General features: G+C 38.9%; 1 protein-coding gene across 1 annotated transcript in view; it reads left to right on the forward strand.

Annotated features, from left to right (window-relative positions):
• The window catches only part of LOC126259735 (calpain-C), a 491160-nt gene that overhangs the window by 449559 nt on the left and 27809 nt on the right, over positions 1 to 13792 (forward strand). The window contains exons 8-14 of the mRNA XM_049956718.1: positions 2980 to 3152; positions 3332 to 3426; positions 3678 to 3791; positions 3900 to 4018; positions 4139 to 4184; positions 8741 to 8867; positions 8950 to 9008. Coding sequence (XP_049812675.1) covers positions 2980 to 3152; positions 3332 to 3426; positions 3678 to 3791; positions 3900 to 4018; positions 4139 to 4184; positions 8741 to 8867; positions 8950 to 9008 — 733 coding nt within the window. The remainder of the gene's footprint in view (positions 1 to 2979; positions 3153 to 3331; positions 3427 to 3677; positions 3792 to 3899; positions 4019 to 4138; positions 4185 to 8740; positions 8868 to 8949; positions 9009 to 13792) is intronic.

A 13792-nucleotide genomic window follows, 5' to 3' on the forward strand; every position in this document is an offset into this window, starting at 1 on the left:
GGGGTATGAGTGTAAAGGGAGTTGGCGTCAATAGTGACAAGCAGGACACCATGTGGTAAAGGAACAAGTACTGTGGAGAGTTGGTGGAGGAAAGTGTTGAGGACTTTGATGTAGGAAGGTAGGTTGTGGGTAATAGGCTGAAGGTGATGGTCTGAGAGTAGAGATTCCCTCAGTGGGGGCACAGTAACTGGCCACAAGAGGGCATCCTGGATGGTTGGGTTTATGGACATTAGGAAGCATGTAGAAGGTGGGGGCATGGGGAATGGTAGAGTTGAGGGGAGGGATAGACTCTGGGGAGAGGTTCTGAGCAGGGCCTAATGTTTTGAAGAGAGACAAGAGATACTGCAGGATTTCTGGAGTGGGGTCACTGTGGCCAGGATTGTAGGTGGACGAATCTGGCAGAGTCCTTCTACCACGTAATCCTTGCAGTTCAAAACAACAGTGGTGGAGCCTTTCCCAGCAAGTAGGATTATAATTTTTGGATCAGTTTTTAGGTGGTGGATTGTGGTTCTTTTTATGGATGTAAAATTAGCTTGCATTTTGAGGGATTTGGAAAATGAAGGTGATGCAAGGTTTGAGGTTAAGAAATTCTGGAAAGTTAACAGGGAGATTTGGGGGCAGTGGTGGTTGATCACAGGTGGATGTAGGAGTAGACCGAGCCAGCCAAGATTTACATTGATCTTTGGGAGCCTCTTGATTGTTAGGGTGGGTGGTAAAACAGAGTTTCCACTATAGGTACCAGGAGAAGGAGAGAAGGTTTTTAAAATGTCCAGCATATTTGAATTTGGGACTGTGGCAAAAGGTAAGGCCTTTGGAAAGGTTTGATTTTTCTGTGGGGCTAAGGCTTTTGGAAGACTGTTTTTTAGGTCTGCTTAGGTTCTGGATCCTGTATGGTGGTCAGATGGAGTTTTAGAGGGTGGGGTAAATGTAGCAGGTCTGCAAGGAAGAATCTGTCAGCTATGAAGGAATGTGGGGAGGGCTTGGAGGATGTTGTAGAAGTGATGGATAGTGGTAGTCCAAAGTGGGAGTGGGAAGAGAATGAGTTGGAGAGTTTTCTTATGTGGCGTTGAGCATGCTGCTCTAGTTCCTGGAGGGCAAGAAATTACAGAGCAGGAGAATTTCATAGATGGAGAGAAGCTATTGCAAGGAGGTGTGAGCCTAATTTATGTGATTTCGCAGGAATATGGTTGCGAAAGTTAAGGACTGGCAGAATCTGAACAGATGTAGATCATTATGGAAGGAAGTGCTGCAGCTGGAGATGGGTAATTTTGATGGTAAGGCCATCTGGGAGAATTCCATAAGCCAAGCAACAATGTAGGAACAGTATGTGGGACTGGGTTCAGGTTAGGGATAAGGAAAGTTTTTTGTAGTGATGCATGTGGAAGGAGCAAGAATCCACAGTGGATGATAAAAATGGGTAAAAATTCGTAAATAACATAGAGAAATACACCAAAATACATGGGAAAAATCACAAAAAAGATGAACGGATGAAGTATGGGGAAACAAGATGAAACCTAAGGGACTAGACCAACAGTGAATGTTGAAAACAAACAGCCAGAGACAGTGGTCATGTGTGTGACAGTTGTATTTGCAAGAATGTGTGCTTGTTTCATCTAATCCAGAGGAAGGCTTTTTGGCTGAAAGCTTTCTAGTTTAGCAGTCCTTTTGTTGTGCCCATCTGTGACTCAACATTTTCACTATAAGGTGAGCAGAAATCTATCCTTTTTGGGTGTTGATGACCATGCAATTGAGCGCCCTGCAAACCAAACATCAAAACAGCATCTATTCTTTTCATAATAGTGTCATTATTCCATTCTGGATTTTCCATTGTTTAATCAGCAATATATCATGTACAGGATTTGTGATGCTGTTAATGATGACATATATGAATGACATAGGAAGTTAATGCTACTATTCTTGTAAAATTACTCTCACTGTGTTTCATTACTATTGAAGTAATGTATTTTTGTCTATTATTGTCTTGTAAGATGACCTGTACAATCACACTTACACATGGAAAGATAGGAGGTCAGTGGGGACGTAGAACCACTGGCTCAACCCCCAAATAATATCACGGCCCTACTGCAGCAAGAACAACTGTATCTTTGCCAGATCAATTCTCTGTAGTACACACTCTTTTCTACACTCATTGTGTATATGCTGCAAGAAGAAAGGTATTCATAGTAAGTGATGGGAGTTCGAGTAATTATTTATCATCGTAATTACCATACACACTCCACACTACCTGCAGGTCTGTGTGTCCACTAAGGCCATCCCATTCCACACATACTGATAATACCTCATCCAAAGACACTCCTCACTCCTTACAGCCATTTCATGAATGATAGCAAATTCTAGTCTCTCATTAAAGTGAAACATATCCACTATCACTTTACAATATAGATAGAGACCCACCAGTGAACAGAACTGCCATCCAATTGATCTGCACTATAGCTAGATGTTATTATAAGCAATGAAAATTCTACCTCTTGTGACAAGTAATAAGCAGTCAGTAGTGACTTGAGTGAAAATTTATCTAAATAACTTTTAATCCTGAATGTACATGTACAGATGCACGTGTATAAAGTTACTATAATATTTTCCAATTCTTTGTTTTAAATATGATATGTAAACTAAATATTAGTACATTGCATTGGTGTACGCTTACTTGTTTTTATATTACAAGTACATACTCTACCCACAGTGAAATAAAATTTTTAATCAATCAATTGGTATTTCTCATTTTGAAGACCAAGAATGGAAACCACCAATTGCTTAGCTTGCACAACTGGAATCACCATGTTTATGTTTGGGGGGGAGGGGGGGGGGGGGGCGGGGAAAGCTTACTTTCATTAGAACGTATGACTTTAAAGACATGAAATCCTTGTGAGATCAGTGACTTGAAGGACATAATACATAAAGATGCTGTGTAATTCTGATTTAAAATGTAAGTTACTCTCATTATGTCCATTTTTCCAGGATATCCTATTCAGATTTTGTGAAGACATTTACACACCTGGAGGTTGTTCATTTGGACAGTGATACAAGTCGAGATGAGCCATCACTTCATCATAAAAACACATGGCAAATGCGACTTTATCAGGGCTCTTGGAGGAGAGGAGTAACTGCTGGTGGTTGCCGAAATAATCCTGGTAAGGCTTTCATGTTAACCTGCAACCAACAACTGCAAAAATTTTAAAATATGCAATTTGTATTGTGAATTTATGCTGTATAAATTTAAAATCCAGCTATCTTTAATGAATGTATAACAAAGTAATTGAAACTTACACTAAAAATGAAACAAGAAATAAGTCTTCCTTCTTCATTACAGACACTTTCCACATAAATCCACAGTTACATCTCATATTGAGTGAGATGGAAGAAGTTATAATTTCTTTGAATCAACACAGTATAATGGAACCAAAGGTAAGACAAGAGTTCTTTCAAATCACAAATCAGTGATTAGCTTATTTTTTTAACCTCTACTAGTTTTCATACAGCAGTTTGTTTCTGATTAGGCAAAGCTATTCCTTGATTCTTACCAAGCTAATGTGTCTCTTCAAACACTGTTGCTGCTATGATAATGCTCATCTTTAGACTGTAATGTATTGCAGTAATTACTTATTTGATGCCATGTAAGTGCAGCATCAGCATATCAATTTATTTTTCTTCCCCAGGTCATAGGATTTACAGCATACTCGTTACCAAAAAACAGCACTGAAACTATTGGGAAGACATTTTTTAAGAAAAATAAATCCCTTGTGAACTCCCAGTATACAAATAGCAGACAGGTTTGTTGTAATCTTATGCCACTTATCTGATACTGTAAGAGTTCATTGATAGTTTCAAAAGTATTTTGTGCTGTTTGAAATTTAAAGTCAAAACACTTAACTTCCCAGGTCAGCCACAGATGTCAGCTTGAACAGGGTGGTTACCTTGTATTACCAACTACTTTTGAACCAAGTCAAGAGTCAAGCTTCACACTACGGGTTTATTCCAGCAAACCACTGAAATTAAAGTATGTAAAGAATGCTAAAGTACTTTTTTTTAATTTTAAAACCTCTCTTGATTGGCATTGAATGGCATATGAAATGTTCTGTCAGAATTAAGTTCCAATGAGTTTTTTTTCTTTTTTTAGGTTGTTGGACATTCACCCATCATTAGTTAAGTCAGCAATTATCAAGGTAAGAACGCAAGTCATTTAATTGTTATTTACATAAATTCAATATCTTAAGAACTGTAGGGCTGGTTTTGTGCTTAGGCAGTTGTGATGGTAGTGTTTGAATAGTAAACAGCCATAGCAACAAACAAAACAACGTACATGCTACTCAGATACCAACTAACTTCGACAAGAAACTCCATGATTAAAATTAATAGAACCTGCATATCAAGCAGCAAGGTATGCAAACTTCTGCAAGTCCGATCTAATAAAAGGAGGAATTTTATGACACATATTAAGCTATCCACAGAAAAAGCAGTGAAAATTATGCACAAGTTTGTGTCAGCCAGTAATATGAACTGCCAGCTACTGTTGAATGTTATTAGGGCATACCATGATGCTTCTTCAGTGTCATAGTTAACTTTACAGCCAATGAAGAATCACATTGGCTAGGATTCAATAATTGTGGATCCAGCCTTAGTTGGGTGCAGAAGAGTATACTTTTCAGACTCAGCAGGCAAATGTGATGTAGAGCAGAATGCCACTAGTTACATGAAGGCAGACTGAAACAAGGGCAAATGATTAAAGAGGTAAATATCTGTAGCATAATCCAATTCTGAGCTCGAAGAACAAATGAATAACAGTCTGACTGGAAGGGTTACCTGTAGGCATGTGTATAACTTTTACCAAGTGGCAAAGACAGACCACAACTGTGCCTGAATGACTAAACTGTGGGAATGGTACACTTCATTGCTGGGTGTGATCATTATCCCACATATCTACACATATAAGGAGATGGGCAACAGCTCTCAGCAATTGTGGAGAAATAGGGACGCTTGAACATGTGGTCCTTTATAGTATTTTACACTAAGATACCATAGGATGGAAGTTACTTTGCTGCAGTATGAGTTTTACAATATGGAACATAGAGATATTGTCAATTATGATTAAAGTGAATGCACAAAAATGAGCATCAGCAGCAGATCCACCTCCAGAATGGAAAAATGAGGAAGTAAGCTCATTGGACATTTTAAGCTAGATGATGATGGTGATGACTGAGAATGGGCTGTTGATGACTAAGCTAATTACTGGTGTGTTGAATTTGAATACACAGTTGTTTAAATTGTACATAAAAAAATTAGACATAGGGACTCAAAGGCTTGAGTGCTTTGAAGCCTTGCAGAACCATTTGGCAATAGTTTGACATAGGGATAAATTCAGATGTAGAGAACTGTATGGCCATGAAATTTGAGAAATTCCAAAATATATTATAATAGGAGAGATAAAATATCTACTCATAACTGGTGCCATGGGGAAACACGTAAAAATGCTTTGGAAATGTGCAAGCTTTCAGAGCCAGTGGCTTCTTCTTCTGGCAGAGGTGAAGTACAAAGGAGGTGATGTTATGGTATGGGAATGTTTTTTGTAGTTAGGGTGTGCTCCCCTTAAGAAACACTAAATGTGGAAGGATATGAACATTACTGGAATTGTCTGACCTACCACTGAGTCCCAACCTGAACCCCATGGAATGCCTTTAGAATGAGTTAGAATGTCAACTTTGGTCCAGATTCCAGCATCCAATATAATTACCTTCTTTGGTTTCATCTGTTGAGGAGGAATGGGCTGACATTCTTCTGCAGAAATTCAGACATTTCATTGAAGCTTTTTGAGCAAATGGCTCCTTCTTCTGGCAGATGAGTTGAGTGGGAAGGAAGGCAGATGAAGGAAAAACTGGCGAGATTTAGGAAATACCTCTTACTTCCCTTCTGCCAGAAGGAGGAGCCACTGGCTTGCACTTTTCCATAACTGTTGTGTGTGAGTTCCCTGCTACTGCTTGGTGAGTAGATTTTTTTATCCAGCCAGTTATATTTTCCAAAATTGATTATTTTCATTGAGCTATTCCAAGACTGCTGTTTACCACAGTAACAGAATAGGGACAGAGGTTTCTGTTGGGTTTTCTTTTTTTTCTACTTCTGTCTTATTGCTTTCTTTAATTTTTACATTTTGTTATTAATAAGACTAGATTTTAGAAGTAGATGTTTAATATATACATTCAATCTCATCCTGAAAGAAATGTAAAATATATAGTATATAATGAATCACCTTCGAATAATAAGGTTGTAGTAAGTTGTAAATAAGTAAATAAATAAATAAATCTTAATAATTATAGCTTGTATTAGTGTAAAATTGAAAGTGCCAAAACTGGAAGGTGATGCTTCAGAGGCAATCTTAAGAATAATTTATATCTAAAGAAAGTTTAAATAAAAATGCACCAGAAAAATTGTTTAATATATGTTTTGTTGGCATAAAGAAAATGATATAGGAAATACAGGTAAGTGGATATCCTACTTTTCAGATTTGCATCTCACATAAGTTGTAAATGCTATCTCTGCTTATGAGTTGGGAATATATCTGGCAATATGAATTTAGTAGGTTAGTTTGATGTTTCATCATCAGTACTTTCATGTAATAAGTTGCACTTGTAGGAACATTACCTGAAGCAGGTAATTGTTAACTTACACTATTTGATCAAAAATATTCAGACATCACCTTATGACTGGAATTCAAATGGCTCTGAGCACTATGGGACTTAACATCTATGGTCATCAGTCCCCTAGAACTTAGAACTACTTAAACCTAACTAACCTAAGGACATCACATAACACCCAGTCATCACGAGGCAGAGAAAATCCCCGACCCCGCCGGGAATCGAACCCGGGAACCCGGGCGTGGGAAGCGAGAACGCTACCGTACAACCACGAGCTGCGGACATATGACTGGAATTCACCACCATGTCATGAGAGTGGACCCACCTATGTATAAGGAGACAGGAAGTATTGTGTTGTTGGTAGAGAAGCAGTAAAAGCAGAATGGGTCAGTCAGTAGAACTCAGCAACTACAAACATTTGCTATTCACTGGTATCACCTGAGTAATGTATCCATCAGGGGCAGTTCAACCCTTGTAAAGATACACATATTGACTGTTGGTGACATGATTGTGAAGTGGAAATGTGAAAGAATAACCACAGCTAAACCAAGAATAGGCAGAAGTTGTGTACTGATGGACTGGGACTGTCAAGAATTGTGGAAAATGGTTGTAAAAAATTACATGAAATCAGTGGAATGAACCACTTACAAGTTTCGAAGTGCTAGCAGCAGTCCAGCTAGCACAGTGAATGTGTCGGAGGTACAATGCTTGAGCAGCTTCTCATAAGCACTCATTTTTGTTGACAGTGCTATGTGACACTTGAAGTAGTGTAAAGACTGATGCCACTGGGGTGGACTGGACTGGAAATGAGTGATTTGTAATGATGGCTCATCCTATACCCTGTGGCAAACCAGTGGAAAGGTTTGGATTTGGCAAATGTTGGGAGACCATTATCTGCCATTATTTGTTGTGCCAACAGTGAAGAAGGTGGTGTTATGGTATGGATATGTTTTTTGTAGTTAGGGTGTATTCCCCTTATTGTGCTTAAGATAACACTAAGTGTGGAAGGATCTGAACATTTCTGAAATGGACTGACCTATCCCTGAGTCACAACTTTCATTCAAAGCATGCCCAGCAGTGTTCAAGCCATTGTAAATGTGAAGAGTGGATACACCCTGTATTAATGTCCTTTGGTAGGTGCCCAGATACTTGTGGTCATATACTTTATTTGCATGTAATAATTGGATTGTACCAGTAACTGCTGCATTGATACGTTTTTTGAAGCTATATTTACACTGATTCAGGCTTTCAACAACATAATTTATGGCAAATAAAATAATGTTGCAGTATGGTGAGAACTAGTCTGGATGATTCAAAGGGAATCAGAAACAAAGTGTTCATAACAAATGTGTTATCAATTACAACAGATTATTATACAATCTTTTGAAATTAATATACAAAAATTCAGAATGTTACAGTAGGAAAGAGTTGTAGCATAAGCAGTTAGTATAAGATTCTAAATAAATAAATGAATATAGGTTCCAGGGGAAGTTTGTGAGAAAATTGGAAAAGAAATAGTTTAAAGAAATGTCAGTAATAAAGTTAGATTTACTTAGACTACTGCAGTGATGCTCTTAGTGCATTTGTGACTAAAGCGTATCACATGGGGATCATCTAAATGGGATTAAACTGAGAAAAGATTACGTTGGTAGCATGTTTATTATGAAGTGCACAGCTATTTAAAAATGCTTTATATTTGTCAGAGACAAATTAAAAGTGTAGATGAAGCAAAAGTGTTCACCAACAAAGACAAAAGAAAGAACCAGCAAATGACAGCGAAACAGCAGCAAAAGAACACATGGAAACAAAAAAATCCACAAAGTAATTTACCCATGGTTTTGTTCTTTCCTCTTTTTTTTACCTTCTTTGGTGTTTTGTTCTTTAAATAACTCATGTACTATATAAAAAGTGTTCTTTAGCATTTTTTACATTATTCCAAGCTGAACTGTGTGCACAAATTGTTTAAGTTTAAACAATATGAATATCAAACTTCTTCAGCTTCTGTACCACACATGTAATCCAAACATATTTACAATCTCACATTGATTGATTCATATTGCAGTTATCTCATTTAAACATTTGCTTTCCTGTAGGCACCACCCTTACTGGATGGAAAAAGTTTCAGCCAATATGAAGCTGTCTTTCTTCAGTTGGCTGATGAGCATCGGACTGTTAATGCATTTGAATTACAAGAGCTGTTAGATGCTTGCTTACCAAATGGTAAATACCATCTTGTCATTACTTGAATTTTCTGAGTTCTACACATCTGACCTTTCTCTAACTATGTTGTAAAATGTTTCAGATTACATCAAGAGCTGTGCTTGTATGGAAGTATGCAGACAAGTGGTTCTTACACTAGATGTATCCTTCATTGACACAGAAACCTGTGTAAAATAAGGACTGTTTGTGCATCATTACAATAAACTTCTAATTTAATTTACCTAAGTAATAGGCAAAATGTTAAGAAATTAAAAAACATAATTCACTGTGTATTGTCAAATAAGCATCTGTTATGTGACTTGTCAGTGAGAAGCACAACCTTAATATGATACAGGTCTTGTTCTCACTTTCCATACTGTTGTGTTCCAGTATTACAGTATTATAACAAAATTTTGGTGGTAATGTTATAACAAGGCTTGTAATGCTGCATGCAATTTAGTCTTCAATCGGAGCATATTGAATGTGAGTACTGTTGTGTGTTTGAAATTTCATAAGGCAGACTCATATAAAGAAATATTCAACATACTCCGATGTACACAGCTTACAAAGAGATTGAAGTACTAGGCTGGGGTCCAAGGGGAATCACTTTCAGTGATAATCCTTGTGTAATATTGGTGTGCACAGCACATCAGAATATCATCTGTGAATATGTGTGTTCCTTATCTGTGTAAAAGTGAGTGCTAAGTAAACAGCAAGGATCTAGTGACATATTGACTACTCATTTGCTACAGAGTTCTGTGTCAGTTAGGATCTACAAGTTACTTGCCTCAACTACATCAGTGGCCATGCTCCACAGGTGACAGCTTTTGATTTCCATGTTATGAAAGAAATTTTAATTATGCTTCACTACAGAAGCTTACAACCACCACACAAATGTAGCTGCTCGCAATCTGTACTGAGTGACTAGTCTCCTTGAACTATAGGGATGTGTAAAGACTGTGATAAACCTTACCATGCCAAAACATTGAGTTCTCAGATTGGTGAGGTTTATTCATTGCCCAATGTGCATAAAACAGGTGATTATAAGACATATTAAGTGACACTCAAAGTAATAAGATCTTTGCTGTTATCTTGTAGGTTATTGTTACGAGTGTAAAGGATTAAAATTATAAATGAGACTTTGAAGCAACACTGCAGTGGCGGGCAGAATCTGGCCACACCAAAGACAGGTACTGGCCAGTGGAATGTGTGTTCAGCAGCTTTGCATTGCCTCCATGTTGACAGACTACACTGGGCCACCCTTCAGGAGGTATTGCAACTGATTATGACAATTGGGTTATCAACCAGCCCAGAACAATTGGCATGAGCCAGAAACACTGCTGTTACCGTGAAATCAATAGGGAGCAACAGTATTTCACTGTGGTTGAATCTGTTGATCAACATTTGGCCCACAGGGCAGTATGTGACATGCAGTTTGTTTCAGTCAGAGCGATCACTGTAATGCTGCTGTCACTGGGCCATGAACGAAGGACCTCTGCCTGCATGCCCAGCCTGGGCAGCCAATGCTGTGCCAACCACTCACCGCTGCTCTTCAGCATCAGTCCAGACTTTGATGCTGTGCAATGCTGTCATTGTGCTGCTCGGATGCTGCAAACTTCCACAGTAGAGATTATTCTGTTGGCTGTCCATGATCAAGGCATGTCCCCATCATGCTGCCTTAGGTGGCACACTGTATGCCAGCTCAACACTCTGCCTAGGCAGCACTTCCTCTCTGCTCACAGTATGCCATTGCGTGCAGCTACAGCACTGAATATTATGAAAGAATACCAGATCACACCAGAAAAACGAGCACATTCAGAAGATTGTTTGAGCTGGAAAATTTAATAAAGAACTGCTATATGATCACTGCTGGTTTGTCTGCATTTTTTTACTGTCACATTTGTCCTCATACCATCAGCAAATGTGTACAGTGCCTACAGAAGACTATGGTACATCCTGACAAGCAAGAATTATCTATCTTTCCCTTTTGCACCATTATACAAAGACTGGTAACAAATCCATCATCTTCACAAATGTATAGAGAAAAAAAGTCTATGATGACAGTCATGTTAATGATATTATTAAATTTAAAGTGGCATTATGAAACTGTGAGACTGATTTTAGATTAAAAAGATCTGAAAGGAGTTGCACAATCAGTCTTGTTGTACAAAGAGAGAATGATGTCATACTTTATGGCCATCAAAAACTTAATACTAGGGAACACACTGTAGATATGAAAAAAGAGTAAATTGTGTGCCTAACTATCGAATATTTTGAATTTAATAAGAATGTTAAAAATGTAAAGGAGGTGGATTGGATTAAAAGTGAAAAGAATGGTTGCACTGTGGCACAGTTTGCTCAAACAACAACTGAGAAAAATCAGCATAATAATGTAAGGAGGTACTTTTAAAATGAAGAAATAAAAAAGTTGTCTCCACATCCTCTGCCCAGCAGTTTCCCTTTTCTCTGCCCCATTATCCCTCCCAATCTACATCTCCATGTACCTTCCTCATGCACTGCATCCCCACCAGATCTGGTATCTGTGTGTCACATACCTAGCCCATGTACCTGCCACCAACCCCATTCCACCCCTCTCCCTGCTCCTCCCACATTCCTAGCTAGCAAACCTGCTGCAAGTCTGTGAGATGCTAGCTAATTACCCTCAATTGCACTTCCTGACTCCTTCCTCTCTCTCCCTCTACTCACCGCACCTGACTCAACCCCTTGCCCAGCCAAGTCCACCTGCTGAAATGAAATCCCAAAATTCTGTGTCCAGCTGGCACACTTTAGGAGTGTAGGTGTGTGTGCATGCATGCATGTGGGATTGTTGGTATTTATACTCTAGCTTTACAAAGGATTTATTCTGAAAGTAAGCAAGTTTTCTTTGTGATTATGTATGTCTTTTGATGACTCAGTGCTTCTGCTATTTGGTGAGTGATCTCCTTTACTCCTAAAATATACACATAAAAAAAAAGTTTTGCATCATCTCGGTTACGAGAGTTTTGGAACCTGTACAGAAAATTGGAATATAGAGATCATCATAAACATCATTTCCACCCTTTTTATTGCTCATGAAAACCACACATTGCATGTTGTACCACCATACAACGAGACCTTCAGAGGTGGTGGTCCTGACTGCTGTACGCACCAGTACCTCTAATATCCAGTAGTGTGTCCTCTTGCATTGATGCATGACTGTATTAGTCATGGCATACTATCCACAATTTCATCAAGGCGCTATTGGTCCATATTGTCCCACTCCTCAACGGCAATTTGGCATAGATCCTTCAGAATGGTTGGTGGGTCACATCATCCATAAACAGCCCTTTTCAATCTATCCCAGGCGTCTTCGATAGGGTTCATGTCTGGAGAACATGCTGGCCACTCTAGATGAAGGAAATCATTCACAAGATGTGCACAGTGGGGCCATGAATTGTTGTCCACGAAGATGAATGCCTCGCCAATATCCTACAGATATGGTTGCACTATCGGTCAGAGGATGGCATTCACGTATCGCACAGCCATTACAGCATCTTCCATGACCACCAACGGTGTTACGTTGGCCCCACATAATGCCACCCCAAAACAGCAGGGAACCTCCACCTTGCTGCACTCACTGGACAGTGTGTCTAAGGTGTTCAGCCTGACTGGGTTGCCTCCAAACATGTCTCCGATAATTGTCTGGTTGAAGGCATATGCAACACTCATCGGTGAAGAGAATGTGATGGCAATCCTGAGCGGTCAATTCGGCATGTTGTTGGGCCCATCTGTACTGCACTGCATGTTGTTGTGGTTGCAAAGATGGACCTCGCCATGGATGTCGGGAGTGAAGTTGCACATCATGCAGCCAATTGTGCACAGTCCTGTGGCTGCACGAAAAGCATTGTTCAACATTGTGGCATTGCTGTCAGGGTTCCTCCAAGCAATAATCCATAGGTAGCAGTCATCCACTGCAGTAGTAGCCCTTGGGCAGCCTGAGCGAGGCATGTCATCAACAGTTCCTGTCTCTCTCTGTATCTCCTCCATGTCCGAACAACATCGCTTTGGCTCACTCCAAGACACCTGGACACTTCCCTTGCTGAGAGCCCTTCCTGGCACAAAGTAACAATGCAGATGTGATCAAATCATGGTATTGACAGTCTAGGTATGGCTGAATTACAGACAACAGAAGCCGTGTGCTTCCTTACTGGTGGAATGACTGGAACTGATCAGCTGTCGGACCCCCTCTGTCTAATAGGTGCTGCTCATGCATGGTTGTTTGCATTTTTGGGCAGGTTTAGTGACACCTCTGAACTGTCAAAAGGATTGTGTCTGTGATACAATATCCACAGTTAAGGTCTATCTTCAGAAGTTCTGGGAACCAGGGCAATGCAGAACTTTTTTTGATGTGTGTATATTCTACCACACACTTTATACTATACTTAAAACAAGACTAACATCAACATAGACAACTTATGTAATCTGAATGGAATAGAAATGTGGAATATACCATAAAAATTGAACTAAGAAAAACATCTTTTTTCCAAAATGAAAGGAAATGGTAAATACAGTAGTGATTAACACATACAACATTTGGTGAGATTCTGAAGACCTTCTCAAACCATTTTCCTGCATATATTTCATCTTATCCTTTTCATTCTCACATTAGTGATGTTTCCATTGTTACTGCTACAAGATTTTTTTTTCAAAGAATGAGGTGCATGAACAGATGTACAAGCTATCTATCCACTTACTTGCACCCATCCTTCAGCTTTCTGTATAATAATGAAGACTATAAAGTATTTGTGTTAGAATTTAATTCAGACATTAGCTTTAATCCTCTGTTTCAGACTCCTGTGTGCCTGTCAGAACTACATGTTGCAACACTAATGCATCTAGACATTTGTATTGAACTTGTCCTCCTAACATACTTGTCAATTTATTCTTAAATAACTGTATAGCTTTTT

This window comes from Schistocerca nitens, chromosome 5 (genome assembly GCF_023898315.1).
Source record: "Schistocerca nitens isolate TAMUIC-IGC-003100 chromosome 5, iqSchNite1.1, whole genome shotgun sequence".
Taxonomy (NCBI): Eukaryota; Metazoa; Arthropoda; class Insecta; order Orthoptera; family Acrididae; genus Schistocerca; species Schistocerca nitens.